The 26,423-nt window shown below is 43.7% G+C and overlaps 1 protein-coding gene across 1 annotated transcript; it reads right to left on the reverse strand.

Moving 5' to 3' along the window:
* Positions 1 to 324: 324 nt before the first annotated feature.
* Positions 325 to 26,423, reverse strand: ZNF233 (zinc finger protein 233). The gene is given in 9 exon segments (XM_044257195.1): positions 325 to 353; positions 356 to 770; positions 773 to 1,736; positions 1,957 to 2,203; positions 2,410 to 2,460; positions 8,084 to 8,179; positions 8,698 to 8,824; positions 18,376 to 18,614; positions 26,326 to 26,423. Coding segments are annotated over 8 exon segments (1,944 nt in total). The 5' UTR covers positions 18,391 to 18,614; positions 26,326 to 26,423.

Raw genomic sequence — 26,423 nt, forward strand, 5'->3', positions numbered from 1 at the left:
GGGGTTGGGGTAAATTGGAAGGGGAGGTGAATCATGTGAGACTATGGACTCTGAAAAACAATTTGAGGGGTTTGAAGTGGTGGGGGGGTACCAGGTGGTGGGTATTATAGAGGGCACGGATTGTATGGAGCACTAGGTGTGGTGAAAAAATGATGATACTGTTATGCTGAAAATAAATAAATAAAAAAAAACCACAGTGTTTTTTTTTTAAACACAGTATTTTATAAATAATCTCTGCTGTGTGGATTTTCTGATGAAAATGAGAAGGTTACATTCTGAAGAACATTTTTATCACACTCATCACATGTATTGGATTTATCACCACTATGGACTCTCTGATGAACCTGAAGAGGTGAACTTTTACAAAAGCCCTCACCACAGTCAAAACATTTGTAGGGTTTATCTCCCATATGGACTCTGCAATGGGCTTGAAGATGTGAGGTCTGATTAAAGCTCTTCCCCCACATGCAACATTTATAAGGTTTCTCTCCCATGTGGATCCTCTGATGAACCTGAAGATACAAGTTCCATATGAAGCCTTTCCCACATTCTTCACATTTGTAGCGTTTCTCCCCCGTATGAACTCTCTGATGGGCTTGAAGATGGGAGCTCCAACTGAAACCCTTCCCACACACATCACATTTGTAGGGTTTCTCTCCAGTGTCAACTCTCTGATGGTCTTGAAGATGGGAACTCTGACAAAAGCCCTTACCACATGTCTCGCATGTGTATGTCTTCTCTCCTGTGTGGACTCTCTGATGGACCTTCAGGGTGGATGGGAAATCTGAGTGAAGTACTTACCACATGTGTCACACTTGTATGGTTTTTCTCCTGTGTGGACTCGCTGATGGGCCCGAAGGTGGGAATTCCGGCTGAAGTTCTTATCACACACATCACATTTATATGGCTTCTCTCCGGTGTGGATTCTCTGATGGGCTTGAAGATTTGAGGCCTTACTGAAGTCCTTCCCACATACCTCACATTTATATGGTTTCTCTCCCAAGTGAACTCTCTGGAGAGGACCAGGATTCTGATTAACTAGCCTGTCACATGCCTCCCATTTGTAGGTTCTGTCTCTAGGCTGGGCTCTCTGATAGACCTGAAGTTGTGATGTCTGATTGAAGCCTTTATCACATATCTCACAGTCAGAGGATTTCTCTCCAGTGTCATCTACACAGCAAACGCTGAGATGTAGACTCTGACTGGAGCCCTTCCCACACATGTCACACCTATACGGAGCCCCTCCTGGGTGGAGGGGCTCACGGGTAGGAAGACAAGAGTTCTGATTGAAGCTCTTAGCACATACTGGATGTTTGCAGGGCTTTTCTCCTGTGTTGACTCCCCGATGATTTTGCAGGTCTGAGCTCTGACTGAAGCCCCCGTCGCACTCATCATTCCTACCACATTTCTCCCCTGAGTGAATGCTCTGGCAAATGCAAAACACTGAGCTGTCACTGATGTCCTGCCCACACTTACTATGTATATCATGCTTCCCTCCTGAGTGGGTCATGCTATGTTGATGTGATTCCCTCGTGAAGTCTTTTCCACAATCACTGTAGCTACAAGCCTTCCTGATTTTGTGTTCTTCCTGATCATGATGATGATGGGAGGTCCTTGTCGTAACATAACAGTCACACTTACATGGTTTATTTTTTATGTCGACCTGCCGACACCTATTCTGGTAATTGTGTGACTCTCTCAGACAGATTTTCTTCCAGAAATCACCAGTGGTCTTTTTTTTTTTTTTAATTAATTTATTTATTTATTTTTATTTTTATTCCAATTTATTTTCAGAAAAACAGTATTCATTATTTTTTCACCACACCCAGTGCTCCATGCAAGCTGTGCCCTCTATAATACCCACCACCTGGTACCCCAACCTCCCACCCCCCCACCACTTCAAACCCCTCAGATTGTTTTTCAGAGTCCATAGTCTCTCATTCACCAGTGGTCTTAATTGGAAACTCTCAACTTCTGATATTATTGGAACTCTCCCCTTGAAGCTTTATTGCACAGTTTTCATCTTCAGAAAATGGAGGAGATTCTCCTGCCCACATCTGACATGAGGAACCACTTTGTTTTGGCAACTTGGACTTCTTGTTTTGCAGATTTATTGCTGAGTCTTGATTTCTGGCTAATTTACTTGTAAATTGTTCCCACAGCTGCCAGCATGTAACATCTTCATGTAAAAGGTAGCTTAGTCCTACTTTTTTTTTTTTTTAAAGATTTTATTCATTCATTCAACAGAGAGAGATATCACAAGTAGGCGGAGAGGCAGGCAGAGAGAGAGAGAGGAGGAAGCAGGTTTTCCACGGAGCAGAGAGCCCGATGCGGGGCTCGATCCCAGGACCTTGGGATCATGACCCGAGCCGAAGGCAGAGGCTTTAACCTACTGAGCCACCCAGGTGCCCCCTAGTCCTACTTTTTGAAAAGTCTCTATCTCATTTCGATTCTTGAGCCCTGGAAGGATAAAGAGGATTCAGAGGTGAAAATGTGGACAAGTGAAATATTTCATTGGTCAGTCACACCAAGAGAACTTATTCAACCCATAAAGACTTCAGCTTGACTTTCTCACTGGATTTTTTATGCCTACGGAAACAAAGAGGTAATGATTAGGCTCCTGCCCGCTTAGGGCCAAGAAGACTTATTTCCAATGATACCAAAACTAATGTCTGGGATCAAAATTAGAAATACAAAGCTTCAGAGCAACAAAAGATGTCCCAGAAAGATTATATAGAGGAGAAACTTTACTTCCTTGTCCATAAAAATAATCACTTAAATAATTCTTGCCTTTTCTGCAGCAGGTTTGTAAGGGCTACAGAATTGTACATATTTATAAGCCTTAAAATCACAGTTATATGGGGCGCCTGGGTGGCTCAGTGGGTTAAAGACTCTGCCTTTGGCTCAGATCATGATCTCAGGGTCCTGGGATCGAGCCCCACATCGGGCTCTCCGCTCAGCGGGGAGCCTGCTTCCCCCCTCCTCTCTCTCTGCCTGCCTCTGCCTACTTGTGATCTCTGTCAAATAAATAATAAATAAAATGTAAAAAAAAAAAAATCACGGTTATACGATACTACCTGCATATTTGTAAAAGACAAGCCAAAAATGACTACAGAAGGCTGAATCTGTCTGTTTATAGGTGGGATTATCAGGTGATGGCAAGAGTTCCCACAGAAAAAAAAAGAGAGGACATCTTTGAAAAGTGATTGCATGTATTTGCAAATAAAATGTATTATTTGCAAAAAAAAATGTATTTGCATAAGGAAATACTTCCTCTGTCCTAATGAAGCCATGCAATGGTATGTTTATATCCTTAATTTAGCCAGTAAACACACACTAAACAAGCTAGATTTGAGAGAATTCCCCTTTATTCCCATGAAGTCCTAATATATGATATTCAACTGATAAACATTGTAACTAGAAAAAAAAACACCTAGAAAATGTAATCCCACAGTGGACACATCCCATAGGAGTAAAATCCTATGGCCATTGTGGTCACTTAATTGGGCTGGATTTTCTGATAAGCCTGGAAGGTTAATGTCATTTTTCAGGTTTTGTGGGCTCATATGTGCACAAAAGGTGCTGTGGCGGTCAGCATGCAAGATGGTGACCCAGTGGTCCCTGCCTCCGGGTACCCATACCCCTACAGAGGTCCCCTCCAACAATGTATCAGGATCAGTCTATGAAACCAGAACATGGCAGAAGTGATGCTATGTCATTTCCAAGGTTAGGTCAGGGAAGACATGGTGGCTTCTGCCTTCCACTCTCCACAGCTCTTGGGGAAACCAGGTGCCATGTTTTTTTTGTTTTTTTTAAATTTTTTTTTTTCAGGTGCCATGTTTTTTTTTTGTTTTTTTTTGTTTTTTAAAGATTTTATTTATTTATTTGACAGAGAGAGATTACAAGTAGGCAGAGAGGCAGGCAGAGAGAGAGAGGAGGAAGCAGGCTCCCTGCCGAGCAGAGAGCCCGATGCGGGACTCTATCCCAGGACCCTGAGATCATGACCTGAGCCGAAGGCAGCGGCTTAATCCACTGAGCCACCCAGGTGCCCCCAGGTGCCATGTTTTAAGGACACTCAGGCAACCGTAGGGAGAGGCCCACTTGGCAAGGAACTGAGATGCCAAACAGCCAGCAAGGAACTGAGATATTTTGCCAACTACAATGTGAATGAGCCCATCTTAGAAGTAGACCCTTCGGCCCCATCAGGCCCTCAGCTGCAGCCCGGGGGCTCCTTGTCAGTGACTTCATGAAGCTCGGAGCCTGAACCACCCAGAAACTTGCCCCAAGATTCCTGGGTTCACATTAACTGTAAATAAATATTTGTGGCTGTAAGCCAATAAGTTCAAGAGTAATTTGTTATATAGCAGTAGGTAGTTAATACAAGTGCCACAGAACTTCTAATCAGGTCGACATTAACAATGTTCTGAAATAGTCCTTCAGTCACGCTAGCTTATTCTGCTCATGTGAACTGTCTCCGGGAGGAGCGCGAACAGTGGGATCCACTTAGGACCTTTCTCTGTGAGCTTCTGTTTGTGAAGATTATTAAGGGAGAAGAAACCCTTCAGTCTGTGCTTCTGTGCAGTAAAAACAGACCTCAAGAAGATTCTTCACAGATGGGACAGGGCACCTAGATGGATAGACAACACAAAATCCTGGGGTGTCCTGATGTTTGCTTAAAGAGTTTTTTTTTTTTTTAATTACTATTTATTTATTTATTTATTTTCAGAAAAACTGTATTCATTATTTTTTCACCACACCCAGTGCTCCATGCAAGCCGTGACCTCCATAATACCCACCACCTGGTACCCCAACCTCCCACCCCCCGGCCACTTCAAACCCCTCAGATTGTTTTTCAGAGTCCATAGTCTCTCATGGTTCACCTCCCCTTCCAATTTACCCAAATTCCCTACTCCTCTCTAACACCCCTTGTCCTCCATGCTATTTGTTATGCTCCACAAATAAGTGAAACCATATGATAATTGACTCTCTCTGCTTGACTGATTTCACTCAGCATAATCTCTTCCAGTCCCGTCCATATTGCTACAAAAGTTGGGTATTCATCCTTTCTGATGGAGGCATAATACTCCATAGTGTATATGGACCACATCTTCCTTATCCATTCATCCGTTGAAGGGCATCTTGGTTCTTTCTGTGGCCATTGCTGCTATAAACATTGGGGTACAGATGGCCCTTCTTTTCACGACATCTGTGTCTTTGGGGTAAATACCCAGGAGTGCAATTGCAGGGTCATAGGGAAGCTCTATTTTTAATTTCTTGAGGAATCTCCACACTGTTCTCCAAAGAGGCTGCACCAACTTGCATTCCCACCAACAGTGTAAGAGGGTTCCTCTTTCTCCACATCCTCTCCAACACATGTTTCCCGTTTTGTTAATTTTGGCCATTCTAACTGGTGTAAGGTGATATCTCAATGTGGTTTTAATTTGAATCTCCCTGAGGGCTAATGATGATGAGCATTTTTTCATGTGTCTGATAGCCATTTGTATGTCTTGAATGGAGAAGTGTCTGTTCATATCTTCTGCCCATTTTTTGATGTGTTTGTCTGTTTCATGTGGGTTGAGTTTGAGGAGTTCATTATAGATCCTGGATATCAACCTTTTGTCTGTACTGTCATTTGCAAATATCTTCTCCCATTCCGTGGGTTGCCTCTTTGTTTTTTTGACTGTTTCCTTTGCTGTGCAGAAGCTTTTGATTTTGATGAAGACTCCACCCCCAAACTACTAGAACTCATACAGCAATTCAGCAACGTGGCAGGATACAAAGTCAATGTGCAGAAATCAGTGGCTTTCTTATACACTAACAATGAAAATACAGAAAGGGAAATTAGAGAATCGATTCCATTTACTATAGCACCAAGAACCATAAGATACCTGGGAATAAACCTAACCAAAGAGGTAAAGGATCTGTACTTGAGGAACTACAGAACACTCATGAAAGAAATTGAAGAAGACACAAATAGATGGAAGACCATTCCATGCTCTTGGATCGGAAGAATAAACATTGTTAAAATGTCTATACTGCCTAGAGCAATCTATACTTTTAATGCCATTCCGATCAAAATTCCACCGGCATTCTTCAAAGAGCTGGAGCAAATAATCCAAAAATTTGTATGGAATCAGAAGAGACCCCGAATCACTAAGGAAATGTTGAAAAACAAAAATAAAACTGGCGGCATCACCTTACCTGATTTCAAGCTTTATTACAAAGCTGTGATCACCAAGACAGCATGGTACTGGCATAAAAACAGACACATAGACCAGTGGAACAGAGTAGAGAGCCCAGATATGGACCCTCAACTCTATGGTCAATTAATCTTCGACAAAACAGGAAAAAATATACAGTGGAAAAAAGACAGTCTCTTCAATAAATGGTGCTGGGAAAACTGGACAGCTATATGTAGAAGAATGAAACTCGACCATTCTCTTACACCGTACACAAAGATCAACTCAAAATGGATAAAAGACCTCAACGTGAGACAGGAATCCATCAGAATCTTAGAGGAGAACATAGGCAGAAATCTCTTTGATATCAGCCACAGCAACTTCTTTCAAGATACGTCTCCAAAGGCAAAGGAAACAAAAGCGAAAATAAACTTCTGGGACTTCATCAAAATCAAAAGCTTAAAGAGCTTTTAATAAGGGACAGGGGAGGGGTGCCTGAGTGGCTCAGTGGGTTAAGCCTCTGCCTTCGGCTCCGTCATGATCTCAGGGTCCTGGGATCAAGCCCCGCATCGGACTCTCTGCTCAGTGGGGAGCCTGCTTCCTCCTCTCTCTCTGCCTGCCTCTCTGCCTACTTGTGATCTCCATCTGTCAAGTACATTAAAAAAATACTAAAAAAATAAAATAATAAGGGACACGGGAACAGAATATGTTGTGAGATTGTTCTGCATTCAGAGGAATACGGCTTACAGAGGACTGTCCAGTTGTCAGAACTGTGCACTGAAGATGTGCAAATTTAAACTGTACCTCAGTAAAAAGAACTGTAAGGCAAATAAGTCATTTTATGCCCTGAAAATTCATGGGGCTGTGTGTTTATAATTGGTGCAGTTTTCTGTACCTGAGATATATTTCAGTAAAAAGGCCAAAATTTAAAAAATAAAAGTATAGATTTGTACATGGAGGCAAAGCAACTGGGAAACTACCTAATCAGTAGCAAACAGACAGGGCGCCTCGGGAGCTCAGTCGGTGAAGCCTCTGCCTTTGGCTCAGGTCATGATCCCGGAGTCCTGGGATAGAGCCCCCCATCCAGCTCTCTGCTCAGCGGGGAGCCTGCTTCTCCCTCTGCCTCAGCCTCTCTCTTTCTGTCTCTCATGAAGAAATAAATAAAATAAAAAAAAAAAAAGCAGCAGCAAACAGACCATGGTAATCACTGGGATCCTACCCCCCAAGGTTAGGTTTATAGGTAAGAACAAGGCAGCAAGTTGGACGGAGCGAGCACCCAACATGCCTGACCGCATTCGGCCTCACGCAGCAGGAGGATACATGGAAAGAAACAACTAAAGACCAGGGAGACCTTCTCCTTACTACTCACGATACCAGATTCGCAGAGCGATTTTTCTGGTTTTTTGTTTGTTTGATTTGGTTTGGGCTTTGCGCTGCTCATAACCAGCAGGAATGACTACTGCTGTCATCTTAGGCCGGGTTTACCTGAGGGATACACAAATTAAAGACAAATGGAGGAAGGAGGGAGCGGAGAGAAGGGGGAAGGAAGGGAGGAGAGAGGCGAGGCCAGAGCTGGAGGATGGAACTGTGCGGGGAGGGGGCAGCGCTCACCCAGGGTGAAGCAGGGAGCCCAGGTCAGGACAAGCCCGCAGAAGGCCACCTCGCTACTGCCCAAATGGCCACCATGAGGACAGCGGGTTGTACGAAGACAGGAGTCAGAGAAGACTAAACACGTGGAGGGACACAGGCTGACTGCCCGGACCTCACCGGCGTGCTTAACAGACCGCCCCCTGGAGCAGGGAGGCAGCGGAGGAGCTGCTGCAATAAGGCAGGGTAACGATGCAGGGCAGGGGTAGGCAGGCCATCAGGGAGGTGGTGAGGACCCCGAGCTGCCTGCCTCTCACCTGAACGCCCACCCCCCTGGGTTTCTGCCTCCATCATCCAAAGCTTCTCTTCTCTCCCCAACGGTAATGTCATATCTAATCTGAAGGGTTCACAGCCTAGGAAAAAGAAATGGCATGGGTACAGTGTGCATAAATTGAAGGCAAAAATGCTAATTCCAGAATTACAATCTTTATGCTCTTTACGTAGTATTTTCCCAAATTCTGACCATGACTTGCTATAACAAACACCTTTTATGTTGTGATCCAGGATACAAGCACACAGATGTGCTGACCTCACTCCAACCACAACCTACTCCTGCCACATTTCCTTTCCTGCTTTTGCTCACAATTTCTGTTGCACAGTGTGTAGCTCCTGACAAGGAGCTATGCCATTTCTGACCTGTCTCATTCAACACAATAATGACGTAAGTCACCACCTGATTCTAAACCTCACAAGATGTCACAACTGTAATCTGACAAAAAACAGACAAGGTACAGAGAAAGTGTCCCACCAGAGTGAGGAACCTGAGACCCCCAAGTTTGAGGAAGCACTGTAAGAGTCCCCAAGTCTTAAGCATTTGAAACCAAGACATTTCAGGGGCTGACATGGAGTCAGAGAGAGCCCTTGTGCTCACCCACAGAGAGCAGGTTCCTGAAGTTTTCCAGCATCACATCCTGGTACAGCTTCCTCTGGACAGGATCCAGCAGGCCAAGCTCCTCTCTGGTGAAGACCACCGCCACGTCCTTGAATGTCACCGCCTCCTACAACACCAAGCACACGCAACTTCATCTCATAACCAATGGCCAGTGGGGACAAGGCACACTAAGAAGGTGGGAGGATGGGTGAGACGCTGTTCTGGATTCTGAGGGCCTTGGCTCTACCTAAGTGGCTTCCTCTTCTCCACCCCACATGTCATTTCCATGACTTTGCCACAGTCACATCAAACATATGACTAAAAAATTAAAAACTAATTTAAAATTTAAAATAATTAAAAATTTCAAATTAAAGTTAAAATTTTAAAGTTTAATTGCAATTTGAAAGCTGAGGGTTGCAGAAAGGAGGGATGGAGGAGGATGGGATAGCCAGGTGATGGCCATTACGGAGGGCATGTGCTGCAATGAGCTCTGGCTGTTCCACGTGTCTAATGAATCACTGAACACTACGTCAAAAACTAATGATGTACTGTATATTGGGCTGAACATGATTTTAAAAAAAAGAACACAACCAATTACAAATAATCCCTGTATATTTAACGCGGTAACATTTGTAAGTATTCCTACAGTCAGTGCCCTAGAACAGTAACTCTGGAATCATGGGGTATATACAGTTTATAATTTGATAGGTCCTACCAAATCGTCCCAGAGATGTTAAGTCAATTTAGTCCCAGCAGTCCCAACAAATAATTTTTGTCTTTCCTTTCTGATTCACACAATCACTACGTCAGGGGACAATCGCTTCATTACAATCTGACAAACCAACAGGTCACCCTTCTTGGGGAGGAGACAAAGGACCCTCTGCAGTCTGAAGGCCAGGCCACCTACCCACGACAGCATTCAAAGCGTCCCAGTGTTCAGTGTTTCTTGCTATACCGTGTAAGTCCCCAAGCCCTGGCCCTCACAAGCTGTAAGAGCTTCAGACAAATCCTTAATCTATTTCCTCATCTGTGTGACGGTGTCCATGCTGGAAGATGGCTAGTTATGTAACTGGATATATATATAATGTTTTCATAACTGTGCTGCCCAATTCAGTAGCCATGTGACTCACATGTGACTAGGTAAATTTAAATTTTAAATTACATAAAATTAGAACTTCATTCCCTCAGTTCCACTAGCCACGTTTTTTTTTTTTAAAGATTTTATTCATTTATTTGACAGAGAGAGATTACAAGTAGGCAGAGAGGCAGGCAGAGAGAGAGAGGAGGAAGCAGGCTCCCTGCTGAGCAGAGAGCCCGATGTGGGACTCGATCCCAGGACCCTGAGATCATGACCTGAGCCGAAGGCAGCGGCTTAACCCACTGAGCCACCCAGGCGTCCCCCACTAGCCACGTTTTAAGTGGTCAAGAGGCACATGTAGCTAATGACCACCATATCAGACAGCACAATCTAGATGATTTCCATCATCGCAGATGTCCACCAGACAGATGTATAGAACACATACACCTGCCACAGAGTAGGTCCTCAAAGGATGCTCGTTTTTATTAATGTAATTATAATTGATATGGTAGGTGTATGAGTACAGTTCCACATTGATTTAGTCACCCCTGCTTTCTTTTGATTAATGTTTGCATGGTGTATCTTTTTCCACCCTTTTACTTTTCAACCTGCTGATACCATTATATTTGAAGTGAGTTTTTTTTTCAACTTGAACATCTAATTAGTTTTATAAAGTGTTTCATGAATAAGGTAGCATCCCATAGAAGGGATAGTAGAAGGGAGCCCCTGAGGTGAGTTTCTTTTGGACTGCATAGTTTGTTCACATTTTTTATTTTTTTCTTTTACTTTTTAAAAAGATTTTACTTTTATTTATTTGTCAGAGAGAGAGAAAGAACACAAGCAGGCAAAGAGGCAGGGAGAGGGAGATCAGGCTCCCCACCAAGCAAGGAACCCAATGTGGGACTCGACCCCAGGACCCTAGGATCATGACCTGAGCCGAAGGCAGAGGCTTAACTGACTGAGCCACCCAGGTGCCCTGGGTCATATTTGTTTTTAATTTTTATTTATTTCCAGTATAAATGGCAACAAATACATTAGTTTCCTTCATTTGATAATGTCTTGATTCTCCCTTCTTTCTCAAAGGCTATCCTTACTGGACACAGAATTCTGAGTTGACAGTTCTTCTCATTCAGCACCTTAAAAATAATGTGTCAGGGCGCTTGAGTGGCTCAGTGGGTTAAAGCCTCTACCTTCGGCTCAGGTCATGATCACAGGGTCCTGGGATTGAGTTCTGCATCGGGCTCTCTGCTCAGCAGGGAGCCTGCTTTCCCCTCTCTGCCTGCCTCTCTGCCTACTTGTGATCTCTGTCTGTCAAATAAAAAAAAAAAAAAAAATCAAAAAAATAGTGGCATTTTCTTGGAGCCACCATGGTTTCTGATGAGAAATCCACAGTCTTTGAATGTTTTTCCCTTATAGCTAAGGTGTTGTATCTCTTTCCCTTAAATTTTTTTTTCTTTGTTGTTAGTTTTCAGAAGTTTAACTAGAATTGTCTTAGCGTACTTCCTTTTTTCTTTTTAGCTATTATTTAGCTATTTAGCATTTACTGTTGCTACTACTGGAAGTAAAGACAAAAGAGTACTGAAAAGGGGGGAAGACCCCAGAATAGTTTGTGTATTTATCTTCCTCATTATCAAACCCTAAAGAAACATCTAGTTTAAATAAGAAGTCTGTAATTGCTTATTTTTTAATTTAATTTTTTCATGTTCCCAGATTCATTGTTTACGTACCACACCCAGTGCTCCATCCCCTCCTTAATATGATAGCTGCTCTAAAATCTTTATCCAATGGATGAATCTAGAATACATTATGCTAAGTGAGTAAGAAGCCAGTCATAAAAAGGATTGTGTATATGATTCTATCTATACGAGGTATCTAGAAGAGTCAAATACATAGAGACCTGAAGACATCTTCAAACTGGTGGTTTCCAGAGGCTGGAGTGGGGAGGTAGTGATAGGAGTTACTGTTTAATGGGTACAGAGTTTCAGTTTGAAGATGAGAAAGTTCTGGAGATGTGTGGCGGTAATGCTTGCATGACACTGTGAATGTACTTAATGTCATTGAGCGGTACACTTAAAACCACTTAAAATAATATATGTTATGTATATTTTACCACAATAAGGAAGTCTTTGTCAGATAACGGACATTTTATATCACTTCTTACTGAGAACTACAATCAGCGAGCATCATCTTACTGTGTCTGTTGATCATCCTTCAAACCAGCTGAGATTTCACGGTTCTTGTAAACCAAGTGATTTTCCACTGGAACTTGAACCTTTTGAGTTATTATGTAATCAGACTCGTGATTTCATTAAAATCTTCTGTTTGACTAGGCCTCCTCTGACACATCTTTCAAAGGGGAAGGGAAATAGAACTTTGTTACTGCCAGCTCGGGGATGTAAGCCCAGATTCTCCACTTGGCCTCTGTTGACATCTGGTGGAGTGAGAAGGTTCTGGGCTCAGACTTCTGGCCCTTTACTAGGTCTATGGAGAGAATATTACATCCTGGCTAAAAGGGGCGGAGGTGGGTTGCTACTGTTCCCCATTGGCTTCTTCTTCTTCTTTTTTAAGTTTTTAATTATTTTATTTATAAAATTATATAACTACACTTAAAAAATTCTTTTTTCAGTGTTCCAAAATTCATTGTTTATGCACCACACCCAGGGCTTCCCATTGGCTTCTACTGACATGAGGGATGGTGGGGGTTTGCCTCAACTCCACTGGGTAGTAGTCAAAGCCCTGAATTTCCACTAGGCTTCCCCTGACACCACCCATGCTGGGGAAAAGGAGAAGCAGCTCATTGCCGCTAGGTGAGTGTGGAAATCCAGGCTCCCACATTGTCTCCACTGACGCCGGTGCCAGGTGGATGCTCATTCATTACTCCCTGACAGGTGGGTTGGGGTGGATCATTGCAGCCTGGCAAGGCAGGAAGTCTAGGCTCCTTGTTATAGCCTGGTAGGGGTGGGTGTGGGGCTCCAGGTTTGTGGGGGGGGTGTGTGTATGTGTGTGTGTGGTTGAAAAACAGCAGTTACTATCTGAAAGTTTTCTATCTTGCTAAGCTGCCGTTTCCTCACCCTCTGGCCAGAGAAGGCTTTCTTGGGCTTTTTGTAGTATTTCCATGTTGCCATCTTCTCCAGCAAGAAGTCTGGGGTACATGAGGCAAAAAGAAAGGCCAAGTATCTCACTACCACATCACTCCTCAAGTTAGCTCCCTAGCCAGTCAGCCTTCTCTCCACCTTTCATGTTTGCTTTACATGTAACATCCAGGATTTTTACTTAGTGGGAAGAATCACATGTCCTCCATCTTCCCAGAAGGGGCAGTTTCCAGAACTGCTTTTTGAGAACAGAGCTTTTATGCAGGGAAACTTTACAGCAGTGTTTTCTAAAACATTTTTAAAAAAATCTTAAACTCCTGGGGCGCCTAGGTGGCTCAGTCGGGTAAGCATCTGACTTTTGACTTCAGCTTAGGTCATGACCTTAGGGAGACTGAGTCCTGCCTCCAGCTTCCCGCTCAGCAGGGTATCTGCTTGAGAATCTCTCCCTCTCCATCTCCCTCTGCCCCTCCCTGTCCCAGTCTCGCTCTCTCAAATAAAGAAATCTTTTTTAAAAATCTTAAACTTAAATGTCTAGGATTAGGGAATATTTTAAATTTAAGGTTTTATTTATTTACCAGAGAAAGAGAGAAAACACACTCGTGCACATGTGCACAGAGGGAGAGGAAGAAGCAGACTCCTGCTGAGCAGGAAGCCCAATTCGGGGCTCAATGCCAGGACCCTGGGATCAAATGCCCAACCAACTAAGCCACCCAGGTGCCATGGGAATTTTGGGGGGGTTTAAGGAACATCAGTTCATTGAAATATCATGCAGTTGTCAAAAATGCAGGTGAGAGAAACCTCTGTTTCTGGATATAACAGAATAACTGGTACTAAACAGGTCCTCTGGGGCAACTGGGGGGCTCAGTCGGTTGAGCTTCTGCCTTCAGCTCAGGTCATGATCTCAGGGTCCTGGGATCAAGCCCCACCTCAGGTTCCCTGCTTAGCAGGGAACTCCTGCTTCTACCTCTGCCTCTGACTGCCACTCCCCACTTCTTGTGTGCTTTCTCTCTCTCTCTGTCAAGTGAATAAATAAAATCTTTTTTTTAAAAAAAGTCCTCCAAAAAATAAAATAAAATAAAAAATTTTAAAAGTCCTCCTATTGTAAATAGTAAAATAGAAAAAGAGTATGAAAACAAACTGCTTTCAGACACTGAAAGCACAATACTTCAATCTCTGAAATGAAGGGGAAAAAATGAGGTGAGCCCTCTGATCATCCTAGATGCTTGCCCATCGATGACTTCTGAACTGCAAGCACAGGAAGGGGGAACCCAATCAGAGCCTTGCTGAATTGAAGAGACAGAAAAATCAGAATGGGGATACCACAGAGGTAGAAAATGCAGAGCAAAGTTCCAGAAAGGAGGGGATTATGCACAAGAAAAGCACTGGAAATCTGCACAGGAATCCCTTTGAGTCTATTGCTAAAAACCAGACTGTGCACATTAGGACCCCACAGGCCAGGCAAAAAGTACCTGGGGAGCAACGGGCTGAATGGTTCCCAGAGCTTAGTAGGACTTAGAGATGTTTGAATTCCAAACAGTCAAATGGAAAGCCCTCACTCACCATTAGGGACATTTGACAGCAACTGAAGGGCCGCCCTACAGTAGAAGGGTAAACTCTCTCTAGAACAGAGTTTCTCAACAGTTGACATTTTGTACCAGGCAGTTCTGTGTTTCTGGAAGCTATCCTGTGCACTGTAGGGCATTTAAGACCATCCCTGGCTTCTGCCCAGTAGCTGTCCATGGTACTGACCCTCTAGTCCCGACAGTCCAAAATGTCCAGACACTGCCAGATGTTCCATGGTGCGGCAAAATTGCTTTTGAGAGCCACTGCTCTGGAATAAAGGTTACACTAGACCCACCCAACCAAGCTTAAAAAAAAGGGGGGGTTTCAAAGAATTTAACTGAACCAAAGAAAATAGGACTTCAGATTATTATTTTTTTTTAAAGATTTTATTTATTTACTTGACAGAGAGAGATCACAAGTAGGCAGAGAGGCAGGCAGAGAGAGAGAGGAGGAAGCAGGCTCCCTGCTGAGCAGACAGCCTGATGCGGGACTCGATCCCAGGACCCTGAGATCATGACCTGAGCTGAAGGCAGCGGCTTAACCCACTGAGCCACCCAGGCACCCAGGACTTCAGATTATTAAAAGAAAATGCACTTACAAAGTTGATGCTCATTCATAACAAAAACTCTGAGTAAAGTAGGACTAGAGGGAACTTCCTCACCCCCAATGATGGACATCTACAAAAGCCCACCAGACAGTGGAAGACTGAATGCTTTCTCCCTAAGATTCAAAACAAGGAGGGGTGCCTGGTTGGCTCAGTTGGTTAAGCAACTGCCTTCAGTTCAGGTCATGATCCCAGGGTGTTGGGATCAAGCCCTGTGTCAGAAGCTTGCTCCTCCCTCTTCCTCTGCCTCCTACTCCACCTGCTTGTGCTTTCTCTCTCTGTCTCAAATAGATAAAATAAAATAAAAAACAAGGAAAGGAGGGTTCCTGGTTGATTAGTCGGTTAGGCATCTGCCTTTAGCTCAGGTCATGATCCCAGGGTCCCGGATAGAGCCCTGGGTCGGGCTCCCTGCTCAGTGGGGTGCCTGCTTCTCCCTTTCTCTCTGCCCCCCCCATGCTCACTCTCTTCTTGCTCTCTCTCTAATAAATACAATCTTTTGTATTTATTTATTTGAGAGAGAGACAGTGAGAGAGAGCATGAGGGGAGAAGGTCAGAGGGAGAAGCAGACTCCCCATGGAGCTGGGAGCTTGATGTGGAACTCAATCCCGGGACTCTAGAATCATGACCTGAGCCGAAGGCAGCTGCTTAACCAACTGAAAACCCAACCCAGGTGCCCAATAAATACAATCTCTAAAAAAAAAAAAAAAAAAATAGAAAAGAACAAGGAAAGGATATATATGGCATATATATATATATATATATAACAATATATATATTGTTCTAGAAGTTTTAGCCAGTGCAATAAGAGAAGAAAAAGAAGTCTATACAATGGGGACAGGAATGGAAAAAATACAACTCTTTATTTACTGATGACTGTACAGAAAATCCTGACAGCTTAGAAAAATGTTTCTAGGTTTAATATGCAAATTTAGCAAAGTCAAGATACAAAAGTCAATTGTATTTCTATATTCTAGCAACAAACAAGTAGAAATTGAATTTCAAAAACAACAGCATTCAGAATAGTACCCCCAAAACATAAATCACTTAGGGATAAATTAAACAGGATACATGTAAGAAACCCACATGTTGAAAGCTATAAAACATGATTGAGGGAAAGAACTAAGACCCCCCAAAATGAAAGAAGATATAAATGAAGAACCTATATGCCCATGGGTCTGAAGGACATGTATTTAGAATATTAAAAGAACTATTAAAATTCACTACAAAGATAAACAACTTAGTTTAAAAATAAGCAAAAGAACTGAACAAACCTTTCAAAAAGAAGATATGCAGATGACCAAAAAGCAGAAAAAAGACATTTAACATCTCAGGCATCAGGAAAATATATGCAAATGAAAGCCGCAATGATAGATCACAACACAACTGTCATAGGGTAACTAAAATTTAAGACTGAAAATATCAAATGTTAGAAAAAAATGTGGAGCCAACTGGAACACGAACACATTGCTGGAAGGAATAGAAAACAGGCAACCACAAGAGAAAATGATTTGACAATTTCTTAAGAAGTTAAGCATATGAACCAGAGATTAGATTCTCCTCCTAGTATCAGTGAGACAGAGAAAGGCTATGTTCATCCAAACATCTAGTACACAAATACAGAAGGAGCAATCCGATGTCCAAAAACAAGACGCCACCTAAACGTCCATCAGCGGGTGAGTGGATAACCAAATCCGGTAAACTCACACAGTGAAATACTATGCAGCAATAAAAGGACTGTTGATTTGTGTCCAAAAACATGATGAGGAACAAACGGAGCCAGACACAAAATGAGGACAAACTGTACACCTTCATTTACGTGGCGTGGGGTAACGTCATCAAGAAGACAGGACTGCCAAGTGACCTGTGAGCTGGACCCTGGCACTCGGGGACTCCTCACCTCCTCCCTGTCCTTGGGATGTGGGTTCTGCTTGTCTTTCCTGCTCTCAGAGGCTGCTCCAAGGATATAGCCTTGAGACAATGATGTGGTGTTGAAAACACCTGCACGGTATACACGACTGAGGATAGTCAGGGCCTCTTTACAAACTTGCAAGACTTGGAGGGCAGCCGAGGGGATCTATTCATCCTGTTGCGGCCCAAGACAGGCCTCACAGGTAAGTTCCCTTTGCTTAGTGAAATTGCCACCTACCAACCTGGAGTGGCTGGCCCTTTCTTCCATCTCTCCCCGCCTCCCACATATGGGGGCCCATTTCGGATTATACCTGGGAAGCTCCCGAGAGGACCAACATATGAAACTCAAGAAACTTAAGATGAATCTGATCTGTAATGACATAAAGTAGATCAGCTGTTGCCTACAGCCAGGTGTGTGGCACTGGGATTAACTGGGAAGGGATGTGAGGGAACCAGAGCTTTTAGAGGTGACAGAAATGGTTTACATCTAGATTGTGGCGGTGTTCATGTAGGTGTATGTATTTGTCAAAACTGATCAAATGTTTTATGATATGTAATCATAGGCAAGCTGTAACTCAAAAAATGATTTTTTAAAGATTTTATTTATTTATTTGACAGAGAGAGATCACAAGTAGACAGAGAGAGAGGCAGTCAGAGAGAGAGAGAGAGGGAAGCAGGCTCCCTGCTGAGCAGAGAGCCCGATGCGGGACTCGATCCCAAGACCCTGAGATCATGACCTGAGCCGAAGGCAGCGGCTTAACCCACTGAGCCACCCAGGTGCCCCAAAAAAATGATTTTTAAAAAAGATTCTGTTTTTATTTATTCGAAACAGAGAGAGCACGCACACACTTGCACACAGGTAGGGGGAGGGGCAAGCAGAAGGAGAGGGAGAAGCAGGCTTCCTGCTGAGCTAGGAGTCCGAATGGGGACTCAATCCCAGCATCCTGAGCCCAGCGTGACCTGAGCTGAAGGAAGATACTTAACCCACTGAGCCACGTGGGTGTCCCTAGAAGCCCTTTTAAGATGAGCACACAAAAGAATGCTGAATCACAAAAAACTGAAGTGATATCCAAGTGAAGAGACAGAACTGGAAACCATACATATAATGCAAGTACAATTATATAAATAGAGCCTGGGGAAAACAGCCGACATATGCAGTGTAGTAATGTGGGCTTTTTTTTTTCCATTTTCTGATATCTATAAATTTCTGAGCTGTTATTTGTGAAATGGCGACGATGCTAAAATAAAACCAAAGCTAAAACCAACACAAAAGCTAAGGACAGAAACAAAAAAAGAACCAATCAAAAATTAAGTAACTCGCACATAGCAAACACCGTTTTCCTCTTTGATCCTTCCCACAGGAGAGAAAAGAGATGCATCTCATCTTGGAGGAAAAGGTGTGTAATTTCGATTAAAATCAAAACTCAACTCACCTGAAACTTGGTCATTTTCTCATGCTGCTTCAGGGAGAGGGCAGAGCCCTGGGGAGGCCGAACTGGCAGAGAGAGGCCATGAGACGTAGGCTCTGCCCAGATGGCTGCTCTGTGTGAACTTTAAACAAACCTGTGCCTCAAATCTGTCAGCTGCAAAAGCAAGAGTGCTTCTGTCACAGGATTGCTGGGAGGGTCAGCTTGTGGGTAGAGGGGGAAACTCATAGCTGACTCCCCCGCGGCTGCAAAAAAAAAAAAAAAAAAAAGCAGGTGATGTAATGCACCATAAATTTGTCCTTGCTAATGTCTTCTGCTGTCATTTCCAGTAAATGAGTCTTTTTTTTTTTCCCAAAGATTTTATTTATTTATTTGACAGAGATCATAAGTAGGCAGAGAGAGAGGGGAAGCAGGCTCCCTGCTGAGCAGAGAGCCTAATGCAGGGCTCCATCCCAGGACCTTGAGATCATGACCTGAGCTGAAAGCAGAGGCTTTAACCCACTGAGCCACCCAGGCGCCCCAGCCAGTAAACGAGTTTTTATAAGACATCCAGATTTCAGAGACTGTACAGTTCATTCTTCCTATTTATCCACCTATCTATTATTTAAGTAAACTCTGCCCCCATCATGGGGCTCAAACTCAGGACCCTGAAATCAAGAGTCCCACGATGCCCCGACTGAGCCAGCCAGGAACCCCTTACAATTCTTAGTCCTAAGAAATTCACCTTACCTCTGAAAAGCCCATAATTCTAATTGGGTATATTACTCAATAATCTGTTGTCTTGAAATTATGTTTAATTGACATCAGTAGCTGGTTTTGTAAAAGCTGTGAACATGTGAGTTTTCCTCACGCTGCTGCAAGAGGCCCAGTGGTGACTGCCTCTCTCCTATGCTCATGGTGGTAAAGGGAAACTAACTAAAATGATGACTTCTAGATGTTTTCATTCGAAACAAAAACCTGACAGTCTCTCACTTAAATGAATAATACTCCCAGATCCCAATTTAAGGGCGTTGCTCTGGGGAATACGTGAGCAAGTCTAGCAAAGCTGCCCAAGCAAATCCAGAGACAGAAAGTAAATTAGTGGTTGCCAGGGCTCGTAGAGCAGGGGTGAGGGGTGAAGCTAAGGAGTGTGGGGTTTCTTTTTGGGGTGATGAAAATGTCCTGAAACTAGATTAGTGGTAGTGGTTATACAACCTTGTGAATACACTAAAAACCAGGGAATTGTATAATCTAAAGGGTAAGTGGTATGATATGTGAATTACACCTAAAATTAAAAAAATATATTTACTAGCTATGCGATAAGATTAAAAAAGAAGTTAATAAATTTTTAAACTGGAGTATGTAGCCACATTGAATTCATATTAATAATTCAAAATACAACCTTGGTTCTGTGCCTGGCACGTTGTATAAACTCTAAATGATGAGATGAGGATTACTGCTCCCATTTAATGGATGAGGAAGCTGAGGATTCACAAGATTAAGCTACTATGAAGGTCACAGAGCTTGGTGAGAGATGACAATGAGCCTGAGTCCAACTCTGACTCCAGAGCTCGTGTTTTTATCTGGTCTCCGGGTTCCTAACCACAAACATGAAGAGGACGTAGGAAAGGATGAGAGAGAGGGGAGCCCAGGGCACAGATCTGCTGGAAGTGATCTGCTGGGAGATACTGGAGCCAGTCCATCAGGATTCTACCATGGACTCTTCTGACTTCCTAGCTCTTCGTGCCCTATTTCCACATCTGTAAGATGGGATCAAAACAGTATCCAGCACCTAGTGTTGTAGGAGGTTTCTGTGAACACAACACACACAAATATGCGTCCAATAGGCAACAGCCACCCATGTTCATGGCTCCTCCTACTTCAGACAGAAGTATTCTAATAGAGATGAGAGCAATGTATCTACTTCTCTCAAAGCCTGGAAGAAATCTCAGTTCGTGACACCAATTCCCTCATCCTGGGCCCTCTTTCTGCTTCCCCTTCTGCTCTGCTCAGTTACAGTTTTGCAAGGAGACCTGACATTTCACAGAGTTTAGTGGGCGAAAAGGCATGAGGTCTGGGGTCCCTGGCTCAGCTCTCCACTTCTGGACTCCAAGAAGCCTTCCATCACCTGGGGGCCACCAAGGGGATAATTAGTGGTTAATCATCTGTTTTGCCTATGATACACCTTTTTCTCCCCAGCACCTAGGATATACTGAGGACTCAAAACACAGGAATCAAAAGATGACTGAGAAGACACTACACGGGGCAATGTTTGGACTCCCCAATCTCCTTCCCTCAGAACTGTAAGATTCTGAGGGTGTTCTTAATTGGGGGAAAGAGAGATGAACTCTATCTTCCAATGGCTCCATTTCTTCCTCTGGGTTTCCTTTTTTTATTTGCTTGGTTCATAAAAGGGTCATTCATGGGCTCTGGAAAAAGCAAACCCTATTTAGGTATTTATTTAATGTTTAAAGTTAACTTATTTATTTGTTTACATAGCACCATCAGTTCCTTACTCAAATGTTATTCCACGGACATCTTTATGTAACTGAAGGCCCCCTCCCGACCACTTCCCTTCTCCTCCCAGTCACACCCCTTTGACACTTGGCATCAGCACTCTCTAACATATTAATGTGTCTTTTAGTTATTTATCTTGCTTATATCTATCCACCTTTTTAGAAGGTAAGATGGTAGCTGAGAGCCTCATTACTACTCACCAAGCACGTTCATTCATACATTCAACGAGTACACATTGAGCATCTGCTATGTGCCAGGCACAATTCCATATAGTAGAGATACAGCAGTGAACAAAGTCCCTGCGCTCATGAAGCTGATACCATAGTTGAAAAGGTAGATATTTTACCAGCCAACAGATAAGCACAGGAGGCATCAGCTGTAATGGATATTATTAAAAATATGGTGGGGAGGTGCCATGTTAAGACCTGAGGGTTTTAGTTCAGTGCCATATTACTTGCGGAGTGATCTGGAGACCACTTATCTTCTTGTATCTCATCTGTAACATGGGGATGATAACAGCGTTCTTTTGAGGAATAAATAAGTTAACACACAAAAAACACTGGAAATTGCCTGACTCATAAAAAGCTCCCAATAAATACTAGTTATTGTTTTCACCAACTCCATTATGACACAGTGATAAACACAGAAATGATGCATTAGTCCTGCTCTGTTCCTAAGCAAGTTTGTTTTAGGATATGTAAGTATGATCAGTAAATGGCTGTTAACTTCTGAATGCTGAAAGGGCTGGGGCTTCTGTATATGGCCACAGAGTGAGATAAAGTTCAAAAAAAAATCTCTATATGGATCCTTGTTACTGTTTGGGGACTTAATCTGTCTTCAGGAAACCAAGAGCAAATTAAATTCCAAAGGCACAAACTAAATTTGTCACATTGTTTTCTTTCATGGCAACTCTTTTTAAAAAGATTTTATTTATTTTAGAGAGAGGCAGAGAGAAAGAGAACACACATGAGAGGGATGGGAGACAGAGAAAGAGGGACAATCCCAAGAAGACCCCACACCAAGCTCAGAGCCTGACGCAGGGCTCAATCTCACGACCCTGAGATCACGATCTGGGCTGAAATCAAGAACTGGATGCTTAACTGATGGAGCCACCGAGGCGCCCCTCTTTAACTGCAACTCTTATGGGGCCCCTGGCTTTCTCAATAACCACGATTTTCCTAATCACCCACATAAAAACTTCAGAATCGTTTATGTCCTCTCTCCCTTGACCTCCATATATTTATGATAATCTAGTATATATCCTCTTACCTCAATGTCTGGATTTTTTTTTTGCATTAAAATATTCAAGCAAGGGGCACCTGGGTGGCTCAGTGGGTTAAAGCCTCTGCCTTCAGCTCAGGTCATGATCCCAAGGTCCTGGGATTGAGCCCCGCGTCGGGCTCTCTGCTCAGCAGGGAGCCTGCTTCTCCCCCCACCCCCTCTCTCTGCCTGCATCTCTGCCTACTTGTGATCTCTCTACTCTCTGTCAAATGAATAAATAAAAAATCTTTTAAAAAAAATATTCAAGCAAAAAAAAAAAATGGGAGGGAGGATTATATAGCAAGATGCACAAAACTTAGAACAGCTGAAGGATGACCAAGGTTGATGGATGTGAGACTTCATTATAGTACACTGTCTGTGTCAGACAAAGGGGTGGGATCCAAGATTTGTAAAGAACTTCTCAAACTCAACACCCAAAAAACAAATAATCAAGTCAAAAAATGCACAGAAGACATGAACAGACACTTCTCCAAGGAAGACAAACAGATGGCTAACACACGAAAAAAGTTCATCATCATTAGCCATCAGGGAGATTCAAATCAAAACCACACTGAGTTTGAGGAGTTCTTTATAGGTCTTGGATACCAGCCCTTCATCTGTAGTGTCATTTGCAAATATCTTCTTCCATTCCCTGGGTTAGCTCTTTGTTCTGTTGACTCTTTCCTTTGCTGTGCAGAAGTTTTTGAGCTTGATGAAGTCCCAAAAGTTCATTTTCACTTTTGTTTCCTTTGCCTTTGGAGACCTGACTTTTTTTTTTTTTTAAGATTTTTTATTTATTTGACAGAGGAAGATCACAAGTAGGCAGAGAGAGAGAGAGAGAAGCAGGCTCCCTGCTGAGCAAAGAGCCCGATGCGGGGCTTGATCCCAGGACCCCGAGATCATGATCTGAGCTGAAGGCAGAGGCTTTAACCCACTGAGCCACCCAGGCGCCCCTGGAGACATGTCTTGAAAGAAGTTGCTGTGGCCGATGTTGAAGAAGTTATTGCCTATGTTCTCCTCTAGGATTCTGATGGATCCTTGCCTCACACTGAGGTCTTTTATCCATTTCAAGTTTATCTTTGTGTATGGTGTAAGAGAATAGTCGAGTTTCATTCTTCTACACATAGCTGTCCAATTTTCCCAGCAACATTTATTGAAGAGACCGAGTTGGGGGAGATTGGAGTGGGAGACGAATCATGAGAGACTCTGGACTCTGAGAAACAAACTGATTTTGGAGGGGAGGGGGGGTGGGAGGTTGGGTGAGCCTGTGGTGGGTATTATGGAGGGCACGTATTGCATGGAGCACTGGGTATGGTGCATAAACAATGAATTCTGGAACACTAAAAAGAAATTAAAAAAACACACACACATTGAGATACCACTTTATACCAGTTAAAATGGCAAAAACAACAAGGCAAGAAACAACAAATGTTGGAGACACTGTGGAGAAAGGGGAATCCTCTTACACTGTTGGTGGGAATGCAAGTTGGTGCGGCCACTGTGGAAAACAGGTTCCTCACAAAATTAAAAATAAAGCTACCCTATGACCCAGCAATTGCACTACTGGGTATTTTCCCCAAAGATACAGATGTAGTGAAAAGAAAAGCCATATGCACTCCAATGCTCATAGCAGCAATGGCCACAATAGCCATTTGGAAGGAGCCGAGATACACTTCAGCAGACAAATGGATAAGAAGATGTGGTCCATATACACAATGGAATATTCCTCAGCCATCACAAAGGATGAACACCTACCTACCTTTCGCATCGACAGGGATGGGACTGGAGGAGATTATGCTGAGTAAAATAAGTCAAACAAGGAAAGTCAATTATCATACGGTTTTACTTATTTGTGGAACATAAGGAATAACATGGAAGACATTGGGAGAAGGAAGGGAAAAATGAAGGGGAGGAAATCAGAATGGGAGACAAACCATGACAGACTATGGACTCTAGGAATCAAACTGAGGGTTTTAGAGGGAAGGGGAGTGGGGGAATGGGTGAGCCCGATGATGGGTATTAAGGAGGGCACATACCGCATGGAGCACTGGGTGTTACACACAAACGATGACTTATGATGTACTGTATGGTGACTAAAATAACACAACAACAACAAAAAAAGAAAGAAAGTGTTAACAATCACAAGTTACCAAATACAGAAGTACTACAAGTCTGATACAACTTCTAAGAAGCATAGAAAAGTGCAAATACAGAGAAACAACTAAAAAGAACCACACTAACAGGTTTACAGCTGTCTCTGCATACTAGGATAATGGATAGTTTTGGCCTTCGTCTCTATTTCTCAACCTCTCTGTGATAAGCACAAACTACTATCATAATCAGAAAGCAAACAGTGGGGGTGCCTGGGTGGCTCAGTGGTTTAAAGCCTCTGCCTTCGGCTCAGGTCATGATCCCAGGGTCCTAGGATCGAGCCCCACATTGGGCTCTCTGCTCAGCGGGAAGCCTGCTTCCTCCTCTCTCACTCTCTGCCTGCCTCTCTGCCTACTTGTGATCTGTCAAATAAATAAATAAAATCTTTAAAAAAAAAAAAAGAAAGAAAGCAAACAGTGTCCTAGAAAATAAGAAAGTAATTAAATAAGCATAGCTTTCGGGTCCTCTAAGGTCCCAAATTATTACCAAATTGTCTTTCTCCTTCAGTCCATGTATGGATTACTGCAGAGGCCATGTTTGGTGACAGACTTGACCAATGCAACCTTGAGCAAGGCAGACCCATAGTGACCACTGAGCTAATAATGCAAACAGACTTATTAAGTGACCCGCCTCAAAACGGCCATAGTCCCTAAGTAACCAGTGGGCTACTTACAACCAGGCACAGTTCCTAAGATTACCGGAAAAGAAAAAATTCCACACATCCCCATACTTCCCCATTCGACCTGTACCAGGGACCCCTCACCACCGCCCAGGGGCAAACAGTCTCTCCTTTGCTGTCCTGCCTGCTCCTCCCTTGCAGTATATTCGATAAACTTCTATCCTCTCTGTTCCGCCTTGGATGAATTCTTTCACTCCTGGGCTGCCCGCCCCCACCCAATCTGGATGCCCCAGGATTATCATTTTAGGGCTGGAAAAGTATATAGCATAAAGGTCAAGAATCCAGACTGCCTGTGCTCAAATTCCCAGTTCTGTCTCTTCCCTGTTGTTGGCCTTTGGAGAAATAAATTAAAAGTGGTTCAACTATCAACACGGACATCTGTAAAATCCAGCACTCAGCATGTTACCAAATTGTTATTACTTACTCATCAACACATGCCTCATCCAACCTCCTATTTATTCTATAAACATCTGAACATGTGCCCCATAGAAAAATATCTGCTTAGGAGTGAAGAAAGTCTGTTCTCCACTTGAGAGCAAAAACGGCGCCACAGAGCACCTGAGTGGCTCAGGCGGTTAAGCATCTGCCTTCCCCTCAGGTCATCTCAGGTTCCTGGGATCCAGCCCCTCATGGGGCTCCCTGTTCAGCTCCGAGTCTTTGCCCTCCCCACCCCTCGAGCTTCCTCTCTCACATAAATAAATAAAATCTTAAAAAAAAAAAAAAAAGGCACAGCATGTTAAATTTTCTCAGGGTGGGACACTGTTACCAGGAGGCAGGGGGACACTCCCTCCTCTCTGCACACTCTGGGAACTCTGGGGCGGAGAAGGGAAAGGAGATACAACAATTTTTCCCCCTGTGGTCCAGAACAAATCACGGTAGACCATCGCAGGCGCCCACTGGGGTGAGACCAATCTTTCTTTTAAAAAAGGAAGGGTGCGGTCGCGGGGAGTCTTGAGGAATCCTAAACAGCCCTGCTTCCCGCAGGGCTCACTGTTTTCAGGGACTGGCTTCTCGCCCAGAAAACGCAGACTGGAGACAACCGGCCACCGTTCTCGCGCCGGGACCGCTTCCAAGTATCTTCCATCTATTTAACTCTCGTAAACCTCACTACACACCTCCGATGGAGGAACGACCCTTAATCCCACTCAACGAAGGAGAAACGGAGAAAGTAAGCAAGTCTACGAACGTGTCGCTAGAAGGCGGCAGAGCACGCAGAGGTGGGCAAGGCCAGGGAAACGGCGGTCGCGACCCCCGCCCGACCCCCGCCCCTGCCCTCCGCGGCTTCTAATCCCTGAGAGCGAGGGGCGGCACCTGCGGGTCCCACGCCCAGGCGAGCTGGCCGGAGACGCCGGGGCTCAGCTATAACTCACGTCCCAGAAGGTTCCTAGGACCCCGGCTCCGCACTCCCACAGCAAACCACGGACCTGTCGCAGCTCGAGGAATCAAGAGAAGCCCCAGCAGAACGAGA

This window comes from Neovison vison, chromosome 7 (genome assembly GCF_020171115.1).
Source record: "Neovison vison isolate M4711 chromosome 7, ASM_NN_V1, whole genome shotgun sequence".
NCBI classification, from domain to species: domain Eukaryota; kingdom Metazoa; phylum Chordata; class Mammalia; order Carnivora; family Mustelidae; genus Neogale; species Neogale vison.